Raw genomic sequence first — 16,886 nt, 5'->3', positions numbered from 1 at the left:
TTATAGCAGGGTGTTCAGCTTGGACAATTATTTTCAATTTTTTTTGTAGCCTCCTCCCTAGCTACTTCTTCCAACCAATTAGATTTGATGCAAGGTACCAGACCTGCACCAAACAATAAATCGTCCTGCGATTTCACATCGCGAAACCTTTCGTAGTTCAAAAGAGCCGTCTTTTCCCTTTCCAGAAAGGGAAAGGACGGCTTTTTTGAACTGCGAAATGACAATTTTAAAAGGTCAAAGTATTTAAACACGAAGTTATCTGTGAATGCATATATATTGCACATTAATTTTATAAATTAAAAAAACATAAGCATTTTTTTTAATTAATTTTTTTTTAACCGAAACTTACCGAGTTTTAGAAAAAAGTAACGATTTCATTCGACATTTCCGTTACAAATACTTGTACTTTTTCCCTAAAAAAGTAACGAAAGTACAAGAAAAAATACTAAATTTAAAAAGTAACGAAGTACAAGTAAAAGTACGTACTTTTTACTTTTACCGGCGGTACAAGTAACGAAAGTAAAAGTACTGCAATATATGTATATAAGGGTCTGCTCGTAAATTATATCACATAAAAAAATATAGCCTCAGTCAGTATATTAACATTTTGCTCATAAAAGCTATTTTCAATTTGGATTTGTCTTTGTCTGAGACTTGTCTTTGGGCTTGTCTTTGTCTGAGATGCTCAAAGGGCAACCTTCATCAGTGCAACAGACTGTTGCACTGATGAAGGTTGCCCTTTGAGCATCCGAAACGGCCGCCTGCATTTAATAATATTTTTGTGCTCTTAAACGTTGTTTACCTTAGTTTGTACTTTTTTTAGTGCTTCCCTTTATCTGCAAGGAATACTTTATCAAAATTTGAGATTGCAATCGTGAAGGCAAAGTTCCATTTAGCGTAAATTTCAATTTAGGAAATTACTCGGATAACTACAAAGTTTCGAAATGAAACTATTTTAGTTTTTCTTCATACCTGATAGAGGAAACATGGTCCAAATTTGAGACTTCTTTCCGGTAAAAAAACATGTTATTTAGCAGTACTGTTAATTAAGTTTATCACCCCTATAATTACAAAATATCGAAAGGAAACTTTCTTAGTTTTTCTATTTATCTCATTAAGAACATACGTTCCAAATTATAGCTTTTTAACTTCATGGGAAGTGAAAGAATTATGATGAGTTAGTCAGGACTTTGCTTTTTTATATAACGGATAAAATATTTCCAAACTTCAGATTTCTTTGGTAATAATGAGAAAAGAATTTCAATATACTATTCAAAATATATTTATTTTCATTAACATCAAACCTTTAATTGATTAAAAAATTGTTATTTCCTTTACATTAAATCATTTTTCATCTTATAATTAATGAATTAAATAAAATCACCCAATTTAAAACATGTAATGTAAGTTTAGTTTTCTTTTACGATATTGATATCATTTAGCTTAGCAAATTTGACTTCATAGACGAGGGATAGTCCTATAAATTTTGTAAACAGAAATTTAATCAATGAAAAAAGTTTAGAGAAAATAATGACTTATTGACTAATTAATCTTTAAATTATTTTTACTACTCGTTAAAAAGTTATATTTACTTATTTTATATACTAATTTGAGTTTCACTAATAGGCATTTTTATGTGATTTCTATACATTTTATTTTTATAGCATTTTAATCTTTGCTGTTTGATTTTATCATTTATTTTGACTTATCGTGTCATATTCAAAGGGCTTAAATTATTTATTTTGTGCAATTCTTATTCTTCTTTTCTAATTAAGTGTAGAATCAACGAATATAGTCAAAGAAAAATTTAATCTCCGAAATAAATTACAATTATTAGAGGATTGTGGCATTTTTACATATCTGTCAAAAGAAACTTACTAATATTATTATTTTAAATACATTCAGTGTTTTTTTTTAAACATTTGAGCGTTTTTTTTTCGTTATGAAAGATACATCGGAAATGATACATATGAATGATACATTAGAATTCATTTGAATGATACAATCAAAAGAGGAATTAATTTTAGTCTTAAAAATACTGTCATGCGTAGAAAATCTTAAATATCTTTATAATACTTTGTTAGAATTTTCGAGTAAAAAATGGTTGAATAGCAATTTATTTAATTGTTGTTATACCCTATTCAACCAAAACAATCAAATAACTGTAAAAAAGTGATATTCAAACTGCTAAGTGTGAGAAAAAATGTTTACTGATTGTTTCTGCCTAATACGGTTTAACAACCAGGATTATTCGCGCCAACTAGACCCACCTTATAAAGCCACTTTTTCGGTGCAGCTGGGTACAATGTAGCTGAGAATCGGTCACTTTAATAACCGGCTGAACAAGGGTTTGAATACCTGCGTTGATGCTATAATATTTCTTTCATTTCTTCAATGCTTGAAGAGATTCTAGTATTCTGTGCTCTTCAATCGGTGTAGCTGAACTATTAGAATATGAAACTATCTTTCATCCATACAACATTTACAGACCTTCAATGTCAGTTTAATTTTTATGGCTTGGAAACTTTATTTTTATGCATTTGTAAACGGTCACTAAACCGTTTAGTTTTGTATTCATGTTTTTTTAACCGTGCCAGTTGTTAACAGTTTCAAAACCGTAAAAGTAAGAAAAATTTCCAAATCATAAACTTTACGGTTAATCGGATGGAAACTTGTGTCGCGACCCGGGCTAATGATGCCCATACGTCAAAATCTGATGTCTCGCAGTCACGACAGCAACCACGACCGGTTCGAGAGACAATTTGCTGACACGAGGGAAACCCCAAGGAGTCACGCAGGACAAGAAGCACCAAAATCTCGTCGACAAGCAGAGGAGGCCGGAAGCCCCCGCCAAACCCCGAAGGCGCAAGCGCCAGACCGACTGCAGGCCATAGGACTTGGTGGGCCGACAGCAGTGCTGCAGCCACCCTGCATGGATCACTCTCCAACGAGAAGGTGTGCGAGCCTCTTGCCAAAACCAGAAACTTTTAATAAAAATACAATTAACAAGATAAACATTAGAACACAATCAAAGCATTACAGGGCGAAGGTCGAAGCCGACCTGCTAGGCGGGTCACAAAGAGCTGTAGGTCTCTCTAGATGTTTGGAGTCACTTTAGTTCAAGGTCACGTTTTCCGTTTGTTGGCTTGGTTCAGTCCCAATAGTTGGTTCTGCGCTGCATTCCTTTTACTGCTCGCTTATACTACGCACAGTTTTTGCTAGTGGCGCTGTGATCGGTTTTCAAATTCGAGCCATACCATTGGTTGGCAAAGCTACAATTTAAGCATTTTCTTTTTCCTTGACAGGAATCCGTTCGGTGACCTGTTTTGTCGCAACTGGAGCACGTCTCTGGCTGGCTACAATCTCTGGCCATGTGGCCGAGACGATTTCACTTGTAACACCTGAGCGGTCGTATTTACTCGCTGAATCTGTAAGGCTTCCATCCAATTGTCCCTCCTTCACGCCTCATGACTTTCTTAAAGCTCTTCGGCTCAAGCGTCACCATCCAATGGCGTCCTCCTCTCGTTTCAACTCAAAATTTATAATCGGATGAACAGACTGCTGCCGGTTTTTTACCGCAATTTAGGAATGAAAATTCTAGCAGTGTGCCCCATGTAATAATTAATTCTTCTGAGCTCGTTATCCGTTAATTATGGAAATAAATATCAAAATATGGCTCTTAAAATATGCAATAAGCAGAACATAACATCGCTTATTTTAAAACCGAAGACTAAACATGCAATTCAAGTGAAATGTGACAAATTACATTTTCATCCTTATTTATTTATTTGCTGCATAACTATTAAGAGTTTTGTCTCGAGACTACACATCAACACATTCTTTCCAATCTGGCATAATTTACTAAGATTCTTTGAGTGATAAAGAAAGATTTGCAAAGATTTTTTATGTGATACTCGCACTAGCCTACAAATTGTATATTTTGCAAACATTTATTTTCATTTTTGCTCAACTATCCGTAAACTGCAAAACGGAACTGAAGACATTCATAAAAATATTTTTTTACTTATTTCAAAGTCCTTTCAAATCCATCTTTTAAAATAATAAATGAATAAAACAACAATACGGTATGATAATTAAAATTTTAGAATAATAAAGTAGAATTATCTTTTAAAAAAGAAAAGAAAAAGGAATGAAAAAAATTATTTGTTCTTTTTAAGATAAATTAAGGAATATTGATTTATTCACATCATCCATTGATAAAAAAAGATTTTTTTTCTGCTGTGTGTATTTTTTCTTTCAAGTAATTTCTTTTTTTATGCTTCTTCTTCGTATTCGTATTGATTCGTATTGTTTAATTACTTTTTCACATGAAAGAAAACCATTAATTATAATCAAGGAAAAATGCTGATTAGAAGTGGATGACCAAATTTTTACCAAACTTGAGCTTTGAAGATCATTAAATTTCTCTTCTGTTCTGGTAATTAAATGCTTTTTTTCCTATATTCTTGCAATCAAGGAAACTATACCCTACTATTTTCTTAAAATCGTCGATGAACAGCCAGCCCAATTTTGAGTTTACGGCTACCAATGTTAGCTCTGTAGCCTTGTCCAGGCCCTAATCCAGAAGAGAACGCCTGGATCAAGTATTGGGTGAAATTTGCCTTCGTGGAAGACTTTTTGATGGAATTAACCCACATTTGGGTTGCATGGAGGGGAAAAATACGAAAACCTCTCACGCTTAGCACGATGGCAAGGGGACTCTGGCCAATGATCCGTTTACCGCTGAGAATATTTCACGTCACCACTATGGTTGGTGCAAGCCGGGTGTGCAATTCGTATCGACCAGACATTGCTGGAATTCGAACCCGGTTCGCCTCATTGGGAGGTAAACGATCTATCCCCTGAGCCACCACGCTTATATAACATACTATTATTTGATTAAAAAACTTTATTCGCTTCAAATATATACAGATTAGAAACAACAGTTGAAATGTTTCAAGCGCTCAAAAATAGTCACCCATTTTCAAGACTTGTCAGACGTGAAATGGGTGCCTATTCTTGGGCGCTAGAAGCATGTTGACTGTTTTATTTTCAATCTGTATATTTTTAAAGGAACTGAAGTTTTTTAATCAAGTTATAGTCAAGCATTTGTCTCTTGTGATTATTTATTCAATATGTCTTACTCTTACACGCAATTATTCGTTTCAACTCAAACCTCTAATTAAATTGATGATCATCAAAGAAAGATAAAAGATGTTGCATTAATGAGATGCATCTTTCCATTTCTGACACTCAATAAAAGGTTAAATACATAGTATAAAAAATAAGAAAAGCATCAAAAGTGTAACAAATCAAGTGAGTTAAAATTTTATTTCTAAATAGATTTTAAGGCCTTTAAATATTGTACGAAACTTCTATTAGCTAGAGATAAAGTTATAGCCTATTTTATAAGGCAATTTTTACTGCAGTTCGCACAGTGAGAACAAAGGAAGCATCGACAGGAATAACTTTTGTTTTTATGATCAGATTCTCACAAACGTCCCCTTCTAAATGTCCTTCTAAATTGTCGTATCCTTAATGGTTTAAAAGTGTAACAAAAAATACTCTAATTAAACGGCAAAAATTAACAATCAAGTTAAAGAATTAGACACAAAAAGGTACTTTCATTGAATAAACATACATATTTTGACAGATTTCGATTTTTATCTATCAAAACATGAAGGTATTTTTTTTTCTCTAAAAAATTTGGACACTTTACTGTTAATTTTACTGTGAGAATATTTCTTAATGTCTCGTTAACTTTTTAAGTAAATCGAAATATTTTTGAGCACAATATTAAAAGTATTTTATCTAAAGGTAAAACACGATTGATAATAATTATTTATTAATATTTATAGTTATTTTATTTGAAAAAGATTGAAATTTTCAAATTTAGGGCACATGAAATTTCACATAATTTTAAAGTATGCAAATTTCAACAACAAATTTCAAAACTTGAACGAAATCGAGTACTTGAACAATTGTAGAATAGAGTTTTTGAATCTTCTGCGCTTCTTAAATATAAAATTTCATTTCTAAACAACTACTCAGACAATCTTTTTTAAAATTTTACATTTCGTCACTTCAAATTACGCAGTTTAAAATTGAAGTAAAAATTGGTATAACTTGCATTTCACAAAGTTTTCGACCATTAATCGGTTGCTCAGCAATCAACATTCTAAGCAATTAAATGTTTACGACTTTTCATCTTTTCTCTACTGCTGATGAGATATTTTAATTTTAAATCAAATAGGAGAATATTTTAATCTTTTTTATAAAAAAAGTTATAAAAGTTTCATTAATAGTTGAGGCATGACTAAAGATAATATTGTCAAAAATATTAAAAAAAAAACTAAACAATGTAAAGTTTTATAATACATTTTTTCTAAAAATAATGATGTACCAACATGTGATCATGATATAAAAAATAATTCATTCATTTGATTCTTATTTTTACAGAAACCTGCTTCACAATGCTGTTCTCTATGATTCCATTAGTTAAAATGTCAACAAAACTGACAAAACCAGTTATTTTCGTTATACTCATTGAAGGTTTCTTAGTCAAATACACATTCTTAACTCGCTGCAATTTCCATATCACGAAACCGAAAGGAATCATCTCTACACCAAACTTTCCAAATGCATTCCCAACACCGATCAACTGCCAATGGATAATAGAAGCACCATTCGACACCAAAGTGGCAGTTTATTTCACACAATTCTACCTAAAGAGAGGATTCACTGCCACCGAATATAGTCACTACGTTAGAGAAATAAGGAGTGGTGTAGGTCGATTAGATTTTGGTGCTATTAGTGCTAGTTCCGAACCCACTTACCTAGTCAGCAATCAAAGAATTCTGGTGCTAAATATGAGAGTAAGAAACCTGGACAACATCCACCTCCGCGTCAGAGAGCATCTTATTGATGTATTTGGTTTCAATATTACTTACGAATTGATTAAAAAGAATGAGAGCATTCGAGAAGATCTTTGCATCAATCACCACTGTTCCTTCACTGGTTATTGTCTGGCCTCTTCGGATTTCGATAATTACAGCTGCGGGTGCTTTGCGAATCATTTTGGAGATGAGTGTCAGTATGATGATGATTGCGGGCCAACTGCTACATCTGGCGTCTGTCAAAATGGAGGTACCTGTCGGTAAGTCATAATTTAGTCATTGTTATTGTTGCCGTCGGCCATTAAGGTAGATGGGGGGCGATTGATCTTGTTTTTCGGTGGTGCCATCTGTGGCCCAAAGTTCGACTTCTGCCACACCCATACGTCACACCCGTTTATAGAGCGCACCCTACATCCATTTTTTCATCCACAGATCGTAATTTTGATCTGAACCAGAGAAAGATCAATCTCCAATTCAGTACCCCCAGAGGTATTGATTTGTTATAGGAACGTGAAGGACCTGACAGATTTTACGCGTACCAGTCACTATTTACTATATGGGGAGTCTTCAGACAGCGGGGATCGAATTCACCTCTTGGACATGGGCTCAATGCCCTACCAACTAGGCTATCCCAGCCCCACATAATAATTCAAACTTTAAAACCCGTTCAAACTCTTAAACGTTCTCACGAACGTGAGTCTAGCCCCCTGCCAAGCAGGCTATCCCGCCAGGTCATAATTTCTCATTTATATTTCAAAATTATTAGCAAGTTCGAGTATGCTTGTTTTTATACACAAGGACAAAGAAAAGTCTCTTTAACCTTTACTGCAATTTAAGGTTTGTATTAAATTTAGTGTTCCACACCATGCAACCATTTTTTTGGACCACTCTCAATATTTCGCTTTGGCATCTTCTGCCTTTAATGCGGAATTCATTATTTATTGTATGGGATCGAAAAGATGCTGATAGGATGTTTGAGGACTTTCCAATAGATGAGACACGAGAGAGTGTGTCGAAACGTTATTCCAACCACTTTTAAAAAAAGAGAATTAAGATTGGAGGAATTAGAACAATTGGAAAGTGGATATTTTAAAAGCGAAAACTTCGAAGTGAAGTTCAAATCAGTCAACTTCAATATCAGCGGTATGTATTATCATGTTGAAGGTAGAACTTGACATTGCCATAAAGCTTCAGAGGATGTATCTAGTTCTTTTCAAATTACCTTGAGCATAAAAAGTATACCGAAAAATATTTTTCAGATATTTGACTCGACACTAGCTGTCTCGCGGCTATACTTTGAGATGATAGCTCATTTGCATGAAATTGCCAGGGGGTCACAATCAAGTAACTGCTCAATGTAATCTTTACTTTTCCATCTTACACATAGGATGGTATAGTAAATTCTTTCCATGTATTTTTATTTTCAAAGCAATATATATCGGCCTATGTATGCATGAGGTGAAGTAACTGGTTTTCGTATGAAAATGTACAGTGCACGAAAAAACGGACCACCCTTAATAACTTTTGATCTAATGATCGGATTTTTACGTTCTAGGACTTAATCCTAATGGCTTGAGGAGGTGATCTTAAGTATGCTAATTAATGAGCGCAGACGATATTTTAAGCTATGAAATCAGACACAAAAACGTACTTTCTCTAAATAAACTGACCTTTTTTTGACAGAGTCGGATTTCTGACCATTAAGTCCCCATACTTTGGTCAGGAGAGTTAGCCAGCGTTTGGACCCCATAATGTTAATTTTATTTTATGCGTATTTCGCGACAGCTCGAGAGCATTTTATGTGAATTGAAAACTTTCTTTCACATTATGTAACTCGTTTATCAAAAGATAATTTCATGCAAAGAAACTAGTTTTACTTTTAAAAAAAATTATTCTTATTTTATTTAATGATAGTCGAAAAAATTGTGAATTGTAAGGTATACCATTTTTTACATCATTTCAAAGTACGTAGTTTTCCGTGGCAAAATATAAACGTGGTTGACATCGTTTGTATAGTCCTGAGAAATACTGAGAAACGGGAATATAACATTAAGGGATCCAAACTTTGGATCCCTCTTATGATCAAACTATTGGGACCATATTTCCCAGATTGCGGCTATCCCTTATTTTTTGAGAGTCAGAAATCTCAATCTACCGGGAAAGAAAGGCATGTCTATTCAGAGTCCTTGAACGGGATGTCTATAGAGAATCCAAGAACGGGAAGATCCGTTTATTAGACCAAAAGTTATTCAAGGTGGTCCGTTTATTATTTTTTTTCGCACTGTATAACTAAACAATAGCATCTAGGGTGTATATTGCATTGCTAGAAAATGTAGGCTATGGCATCTAAGTTAGCATGTAGTTATGCTTCTTCTAATTTAGCAATATTTTTCTGTCACTAAATTAAAGAGCTGCATTATTGACATCAAGCTGACTTAAATGTATGCTGCATTAAGTTTATACGCAAAGTTACCGCACTGTATCAGAAATGGAGCTTGCTGATACTTGGAAGATACTTTATTTTTATGCAACAGCTTTTTGGTTATGTTTCATACATCTGGTATCTGTGTTTAAGCACCTAATTTTATGAAATATTTTGATAATAGTACATTAAATTAAAAATGAATTAATTAACTTGTAATTTTCTTAAGTTGATAAAATACCGCCATTTGAAGAAAAAATATTCCAAATTTACTTCGTTACATATAAAATTCATGTTGTAAGATGATCAAAGAGCTTCTGAATTTTTCGTAACTTGGGATCAAAAAAAGTTTTATTTTTCAATAATTTCTTTGCATTGCTATTTTGATTAAATCATAAAAAGGTACTTTATCTTGAAGCAAATTGCATCCAATGCAAAAACAATATGTTTTTATCCTTTTTTTCTTATCAAATAATTCTTAATTCAAAGAAACATATTGATTCAGTCAAATAAAGAAAACCCATTTTTTTAAGTAACATATCTTGTCTTGTTTTTTAGAAGATGCAGAATAAAGCATGGATTTTTTCAAAAAATAATTACCTGCTAACTCAATGATTGGAAATCAAATAGCTAAACTTTTTATAGTTCATTGTTAAGCATAGATTAAACGGAAAGACAATTGAAAATCGTCACAATGATTGTTTTTTATTAAAAAAAGAAAATTATAAAAGTAAAAAAATAAATGTAATGAGTGCAAATGAATGCAGCCATATGATATACTGTTTTTAATATAGTGATATAAAATATTTCTTGCTCTAATTACAAAAAAAATTTATAAATAAATAAACGCTAGCTTTTTTATCAATAAAATTTTTTTCTATAATAACATACAATTTTCTGTTGTGTACTTAATTAAATATGTGACACTAAGAGTGAAGAGAAAAAAAAGTTTTTAAAAGAAACTATGTTTTTATGATTTGCTGTAAAAAAATAATTGCTAGTTAATCAAACAAGGTTCCTGAAAATACATCTAAGTTTGTTTAAATTGATTTCGAAACTTGGGACATTTTTTGTATAACCTTTGTAAAACGTCCGTTATAGAAGCTTGGGGTATACTCTTTTTTTCCTCTTTTTTACGTAATTTTTTAATACTTTTTCTTAGTTTTTTTCCCTCTTTGGAAATATAAAGCATTTCAGACAAATCAATAGTTAAAAAAATTATATAAACAGTTTAAGTATTTTTTTTTATTTTTTCTCCTTCATCAAGATTTTAAACTGTTTATAATTTCTATTATCTCTTGCATAAGATGAGTTCACGTGATGAAATACAACTTTTTTTGTTCTCAAACTTGAATTACGCACGGGGAAAAAAGTCTTTTAAAATAATCGTACTGCAAGGTGATGACATTTCAAGTAAAAAAACCGCCGTGATTCTAGTAATAAAACCCAAAATATACGGTATTTAAACCTTTCATATGGTAATGGTTTAAGGGACATAATGATTTTCAAAATTATAGTTCTTATTACTACGCATTTAGTGAAAAATTCAAGACAGAAAAGTAAATTTAACTGAATGCATGTTTTATGCATCACACTCTAAGGTATCATTATAAAATTACCACATTTTAAAATACATATTATAAAACCATATTTATTATTCATTTAACAAAATCATTTTTGTATGACTCCAGTAGAATTTACAATGTTTCTTGGCTAAAAATAAGCAGAAACACATTAAAGAAGTCAGAATACGATAAATTTTACCATATTCTGGTAGTTACAATCAAACTTTTTTTCTTAATGTGCGAATCAAATATACTTCATCCAGATATTTAAAGAAGAAGAATAGTAATACTCATAACATATGTTTGAAATGATATTTCCAGTTATCAAATGATATTTTTATAAAAATTGCATAAAGTATAATTAAAACCATGACATCATTGATATTGCATAAGATTTGATTACAATCAACCATTATAAGACTGCGTGTTCTCGTAGCTACAATTCTAGAAAGAATCTGGATGAACCTTCAAATGCATGTTATGTTGATCATGCGGGTAAGATTTCCTTCGAAAAAAAATTCTTTGAAATTTCGGTGGCGTTGTAACTGTTAAAATATAAAAGAATAACAGAATCATTTAAAAGCATTCTGATAAAAGAGTTTTACAATCATTGCCAGCTCCGCCTCGTTGATATAATCAAAACTATCACAATATAGAAAATTCACTGCGTTGATAATGGTTTTGGTGAGATTAGCAATAAAATAAGGTTTCAGAACATGTTATGAAATTTAGTAAATGTGGTAATATTTGGTAATTTTATAATGATATCTTAGAACGTGACATAAAAAAATATTTATTTGGTTGAATTAACGTTTCTGTTTTGCATTTTTAACTAAGTGTGCGGAAATGAGAACTGAAATTTTGAAATCCGGAATTATTCATCAAAATCAGAATGAATAAATAACACTAGAGAATATTATTTTCTACATATTACTAGAGAATATTATATATTTACATATTAGAGAAAACAACAAAATATATTTATATAAGTATATTTTGATATACTTCGAACTTTAACATGTTTTATTTTTCCAGATACTACATTGGATCTTCTATTCGTACTTGTGAATGCTTGCCTGGATATACTGGTGCAAAATGTGAGGAAGCTACAACTAATGAGAAAGCAAATGGTCTGGCTCAACAAACGCAATGAAATAACACTAAAAATGATTTTTTTTTGTTTCAAATATTGTTTTATTAATATTTTTAAGAACATTTAAGTTTTTCTTGAATGGGAAATTTATATATATTTCTTTCGTTTCACAGGCTCCGTTTTAGCGGAAATGAATTGTTATGAAACGTTATATCACACACTTTCAAGTTACAGTATCACACATCCAAACTTTAATTGCAATGAATTTGGTAAGTATATGCTTCTGAAATATATTTATTTATTTCTGTTATTTCATTCTCACTCATTTATGGGACAATTAATATGAAAAATTACATTATTGTATAGTGAAATAAAAACGTCTTAATCATCTTTAACTTTATCAATGTTTCTTTTAGTTATCTTCTGTTTAAGTAAGTTCTGTATTGTGAAAGATTTTTTAATTTACATATTTCAACTGTCAAAATTTTTTCTAAATTTTCTCTATAACAGGAATTAATTTTAAACTTGGTGGCTATCGCCTGTAAGAATGTCGCGATTTGAACTATTTTGGTTTTGATAAATTAATCAAACACTTTTGGTTTATTAAGAACCACTTAGTTTCATCAAAAGGACAGTATGCAAAAAAATAAACGTGACTCTTGGACTTAATCTTAATGCTTTGAGGTGGTGCAATTAAATATACTGATTAGTAAGTACAGATGATATTTTAAGTTACAAATAGAAGTACAAAAACGTACTTTTCCTGAAGCATTCGTTTTTATCGATGGATTAGGATCTCTGACTATTAAAATATAGGGGTTGCCGCAGTCTTGGAAATATGGTACCATTAGTTTTTACAAGAGAGTGTTCGAAAGTTTAGACTTCTAAATGCCTATGTAACTTTTTCCATATTTCAGTATGTCTGAGGAACTTTTTGACTAAATCAAAAATTGTTTGAAAACAAATATAAAATTCGTTTATCCAAAGATAATTTCATAATAAAATAATTTTCAATAATAATGTATTCCTTTATTATTTTATTTTATACAGTCGAAAAATATTGAATTGTATACAAATTTTTTACATCATCTTAAAGAATATAATTTCATGAGACAAAATACAAAATGTGAATGAAATCCATCATTGCCATCATTGCCTTAAATCCTTAGATTTTGAGGTTTTGAAAAGTCATCTTTTTTAAATTATATTTCTCACGAACAATTCGGCCAATTTCGATCTAGTTTTGTATTTTGTTTCATAAAATTATATTCTTTAAAATGTTGCAAAAATTTTTATAGCTTGCAAATCAAAATTTGTTCGCCCATTATTAAACAACATAATACATTTCTATTAAAAATTACTTTTTGCTTAAAATTATCTTCGGATAAATGATTTTCATAATTTTGCTCAAACTCATTTTTAAATTGGTACTAAAATTACTCGAGTTTTGGGGATAAACGTAAAAAGTAAAACTAACAATAAGTTCAAATTTTCGACTGCTCTCCTGATCAAACTATTCGGACCATATTTCCCAGATCGCGGCTATCACCCTTATTTTGGAGGTCAGGAATCCGAATTCGTTGAAACAAAGGACATTTATTCAGAGAAAGTATTTTATTATGTCTGGTTTCGTAACATGAACTATCATCTGCACTAATTAGCATATTTGAGGTCAGTCACTCGTACCATTAGAACTTAAGTCCCAATATGTTTTAAGTCTGATCATTAAATCAAAAGGTTTTCGGGGTGTTTCGTTTATTTTTTGCAAACTCTACAGTGTTATTAGATGATATTATATTTTTTTTCTATAATAGTGCCTCCTTAGGAAGATTCCATAATAATTCTTTTTTATAAAATTTGTATTCATTCATGTTGCGTGTAACAGATGCCAGCCTTTGGCGACTTGAGATATCGGATCCTATGCCCATTGCAGAAGGTGTTCCATTACTAATTGCTTGCATAGTTGTCAATGATTCAAGTGTCAATGTGGTTTGGCTGAAAGATGGATACCCCATTAATTTTAAACTTACATCTGGTCGAGTGTGGAATCTTACAATACCTCGAGACTCTTATGGGCGAGAGACATACCTCCTCGGATTTGATAGAACTCATTCTTTAGATACAGGTGATTTCTAAATTTTTTAAATTTTTTTTTAAATTTTATTTATTTATTATTATTTTTTTTTGCTTTAGGATTAGCTTGATTCAACTTTTGTAATAATTTATCTTTTTAATTACAAAAGGGTTAAAATCACAAAATTTAAAAGCATAAAAAACATGTAATTTCTTAAACAACAAAAAAAAATATCCTTATTCGTTGCTTCTGCTCATAAGATGTTCAAATTTTAGTTTATTCACGATATTTCTTAAAAATTATTTGTATGGACATTTCGATTTCAATTGTATTAGAAGATGATTGATATCGTTGTTCTATTAATATTTACCAATTCAATTCGGCACTTCATTTGTAATTTTATGATTTTTGTTTATGTATTTATTACCTATCATACTAAGTATACTTAGACATAGACGTTTCATTTATAAATTGTTTGGAAAAATACAAAATGATGCAAAATGAGAAAGCTATTGGTTCTGTGAAGGAAACCAGTCGTATTTATTTAGACAGAAAGTTTCGATGAATAGTTTTTTATGAATAGTCTAGTTTTAAATAAAATATCACCTTAAAAGTCAGGAAATTGTTTAAAAAAATAGTCTGCGTAACTCGAAAACGAGAGAATGATTACACCAATGTTTCATGCGATTTCCAATGCTTTGAGATTTTTAATGCGTGCACTACATCAAAACTTACGGGAATAAATTAGATAAATCTGGAGAATTAAATTAGAAATTGGATTGGGACTACGTTTCATCTAGTTTCGATTTAATTACTTCTTATGTGTTGGTTCTTATTAAATCAGACATAGTGTCATTTAAGTTATGCAACTTAAAAATGAGGTATCGACTAATAAACAGTATCTAATACGTTCGTAAATTTTGTTATAAAAAGATCATGATTAGTATAGCTAAATAAGGGTGATTAAACACAGTTTTATATGTTATCATGTTTTATATGTCATTTGTAACATGTGAATTCCATTTTTTAACAGCATTGACAACTCACGGATATCCGTTGATGGAGTATGCCCTATAATGCAGTCGGGTTTGTGATAGGTTACATTCACCTACACTGTGAAAATTCCGGATCAAATTACGCTATAAAGTAACGGGATTTCCGTTTTTTTATTAAGTTCCGTTTTTTAACAGCATTGACAACTCACGGATATCCGTTGATGGAGGTTGCCCAATAATGCAGTCGGGTTTGTGATAGGTTACATTCACCTACACTGTGAAAATTCCGGATCAAATTACGCTATGAATTAACGGGATTTCCGTTTTTTTATTAAGTTCCGTTTTTTAACAGCATTGACAACTCACGGATATCCGTTGATGGAAGTTGCCCAATAATGCAGTCGGGCTTATGATGGGTTACATTCTCCTACACTGTGAAAAAATCAGGATCAAATTACGCTATGAAGTAACGGGATTTTCGCTTTTTTTATTAAATTCCGTTCCGATTAAATTCCGTTTTTTAACAGCATTGACAACTCACGGATATCCGTTGATGGAGGTTCCCCAATAATGGAGTCGGGCTTATGATGGGTTACATTCACCTACACTGTGAAAAAATCAGGATCAAATTACGCCATGAAGTAACAGGATTTCCGTTTTTTTTTATTAAATTCCGTTCCGATTAAATTCCGTTTCTTAACAGCAGTGAAAACTCACGGATATTCGTTGATAGAGGTTGCCCTATAATACAGTCAGGTTTATGATAGGTTACATTCACCTACACTGTGTGAAATTCCGGATCAAATTACGCTATGAAGTAGCGTTATTTTGGATGCAGCATCTGCAAAATCAATTTTACTGTAAAATATTATGCCGTCATTTTTACTGCAATTATTTATTTAATTGGAGCAATTCAGTGATTTTACGGTAATCACTGTAAAAAATTACGGATTATCATATTTTTTTATCCCATAACACGCTCTAGTAAAAATAGACCGGCATCCTGACTGCCGGTACTTTTCTCCGTAATTTGATCCAGAATTTTTTACAGTGTGTTTTTATTTCTCCCATTTTGGATTACAGCATATTATTACCTTTATTTAGGGACTATTACTTGCACTTCTAAGACCGAAAAGAAAGATGAAAGCCTGTCGGTGTACATAACTATAAAGCCACTCACAAAACCCTTGGTGACACCACTGGCACTAACTGTACGTAAAGGAAACTCTGCCAATATTACTTGCGTTTCCAAAGATGATATTGAGGGAGATTTTCTGTACACTTGGAGAAAGAACGATTCAGAAATTTCTTCAAGATACGATTCTGAGAAAGCTGAAGATCTATTTCCTGTGGGGACACGAATAATTCTCCGAAATGTATCAGCCTCTGCGAACTATTCATGCATCGTACGTTCACCAACAGGATCTGTACGTAGTTCAAGTACCGTAACAGTAGTCGAAAGTAAAGGTAAATTATTAATTCTTAATAAGAAAAATAGGCATAACATATCTGGATATCTTATTAGAACTGACCGCCAAAGAGCTTAGAGTCAGATCATTTGGCATTTTCGTAGAAGTATTCGATTTGAGTTTTGCCATATATTGACCATAATTATGTACAATATGTGATAAAACTTCTAATTCATAATTTAAATTATAATCTTAGTATTCTAACCAGAGAATATTAATTTGCAAACATTTATAAGAAGTTCATATATCAAGTTCTTAGAAGTTGTTAATCTATAAATATCTTAGTTATCACTCTTTTTTTAATTATTAATACAATGTGAGTTCTCCTAATATCCTTATGGTTTTAGTAAGGAAGCATTTTAATTTTACCAT

At 31.5% G+C, this 16,886-nt stretch overlaps 2 protein-coding genes across 2 annotated transcripts in view; both read left to right on the top strand.

Moving 5' to 3' along the window:
* LOC139425705 (fibropellin-3-like) overlaps positions 1 to 12,160 on the top strand; it is a 76,713-nt gene extending 64,553 nt beyond the window's left edge. The window contains exons 2-3 of the mRNA XM_071181410.1: positions 6,460 to 7,156; positions 11,919 to 12,160. Of these exons, the coding sequence (XP_071037511.1) occupies positions 6,474 to 7,156; positions 11,919 to 12,036 (801 nt within the window). The 5' untranslated portion in view covers positions 6,460 to 6,473 and the 3' untranslated portion in view covers positions 12,037 to 12,160. The remainder of the gene's footprint in view (positions 1 to 6,459; positions 7,157 to 11,918) is intronic.
* LOC139425704 (uncharacterized) overlaps positions 12,075 to 16,886 on the top strand; it is a 28,944-nt gene continuing 24,132 nt past the window's right edge. The window contains exons 1-3 of the mRNA XM_071181409.1: positions 12,075 to 12,245; positions 13,862 to 14,101; positions 16,150 to 16,512. Coding sequence (XP_071037510.1) covers positions 12,167 to 12,245; positions 13,862 to 14,101; positions 16,150 to 16,512 — 682 coding nt within the window. The 5' untranslated portion in view covers positions 12,075 to 12,166. The remainder of the gene's footprint in view (positions 12,246 to 13,861; positions 14,102 to 16,149; positions 16,513 to 16,886) is intronic.

The sequence above is a fragment of the Parasteatoda tepidariorum genome, chromosome 5, assembly GCF_043381705.1.
Source record: "Parasteatoda tepidariorum isolate YZ-2023 chromosome 5, CAS_Ptep_4.0, whole genome shotgun sequence".
Lineage (NCBI taxonomy): Eukaryota > Metazoa > Arthropoda > Arachnida > Araneae > Theridiidae > Parasteatoda > Parasteatoda tepidariorum.
This window is presented reverse-complemented; position numbering and strand designations above follow the sequence as displayed.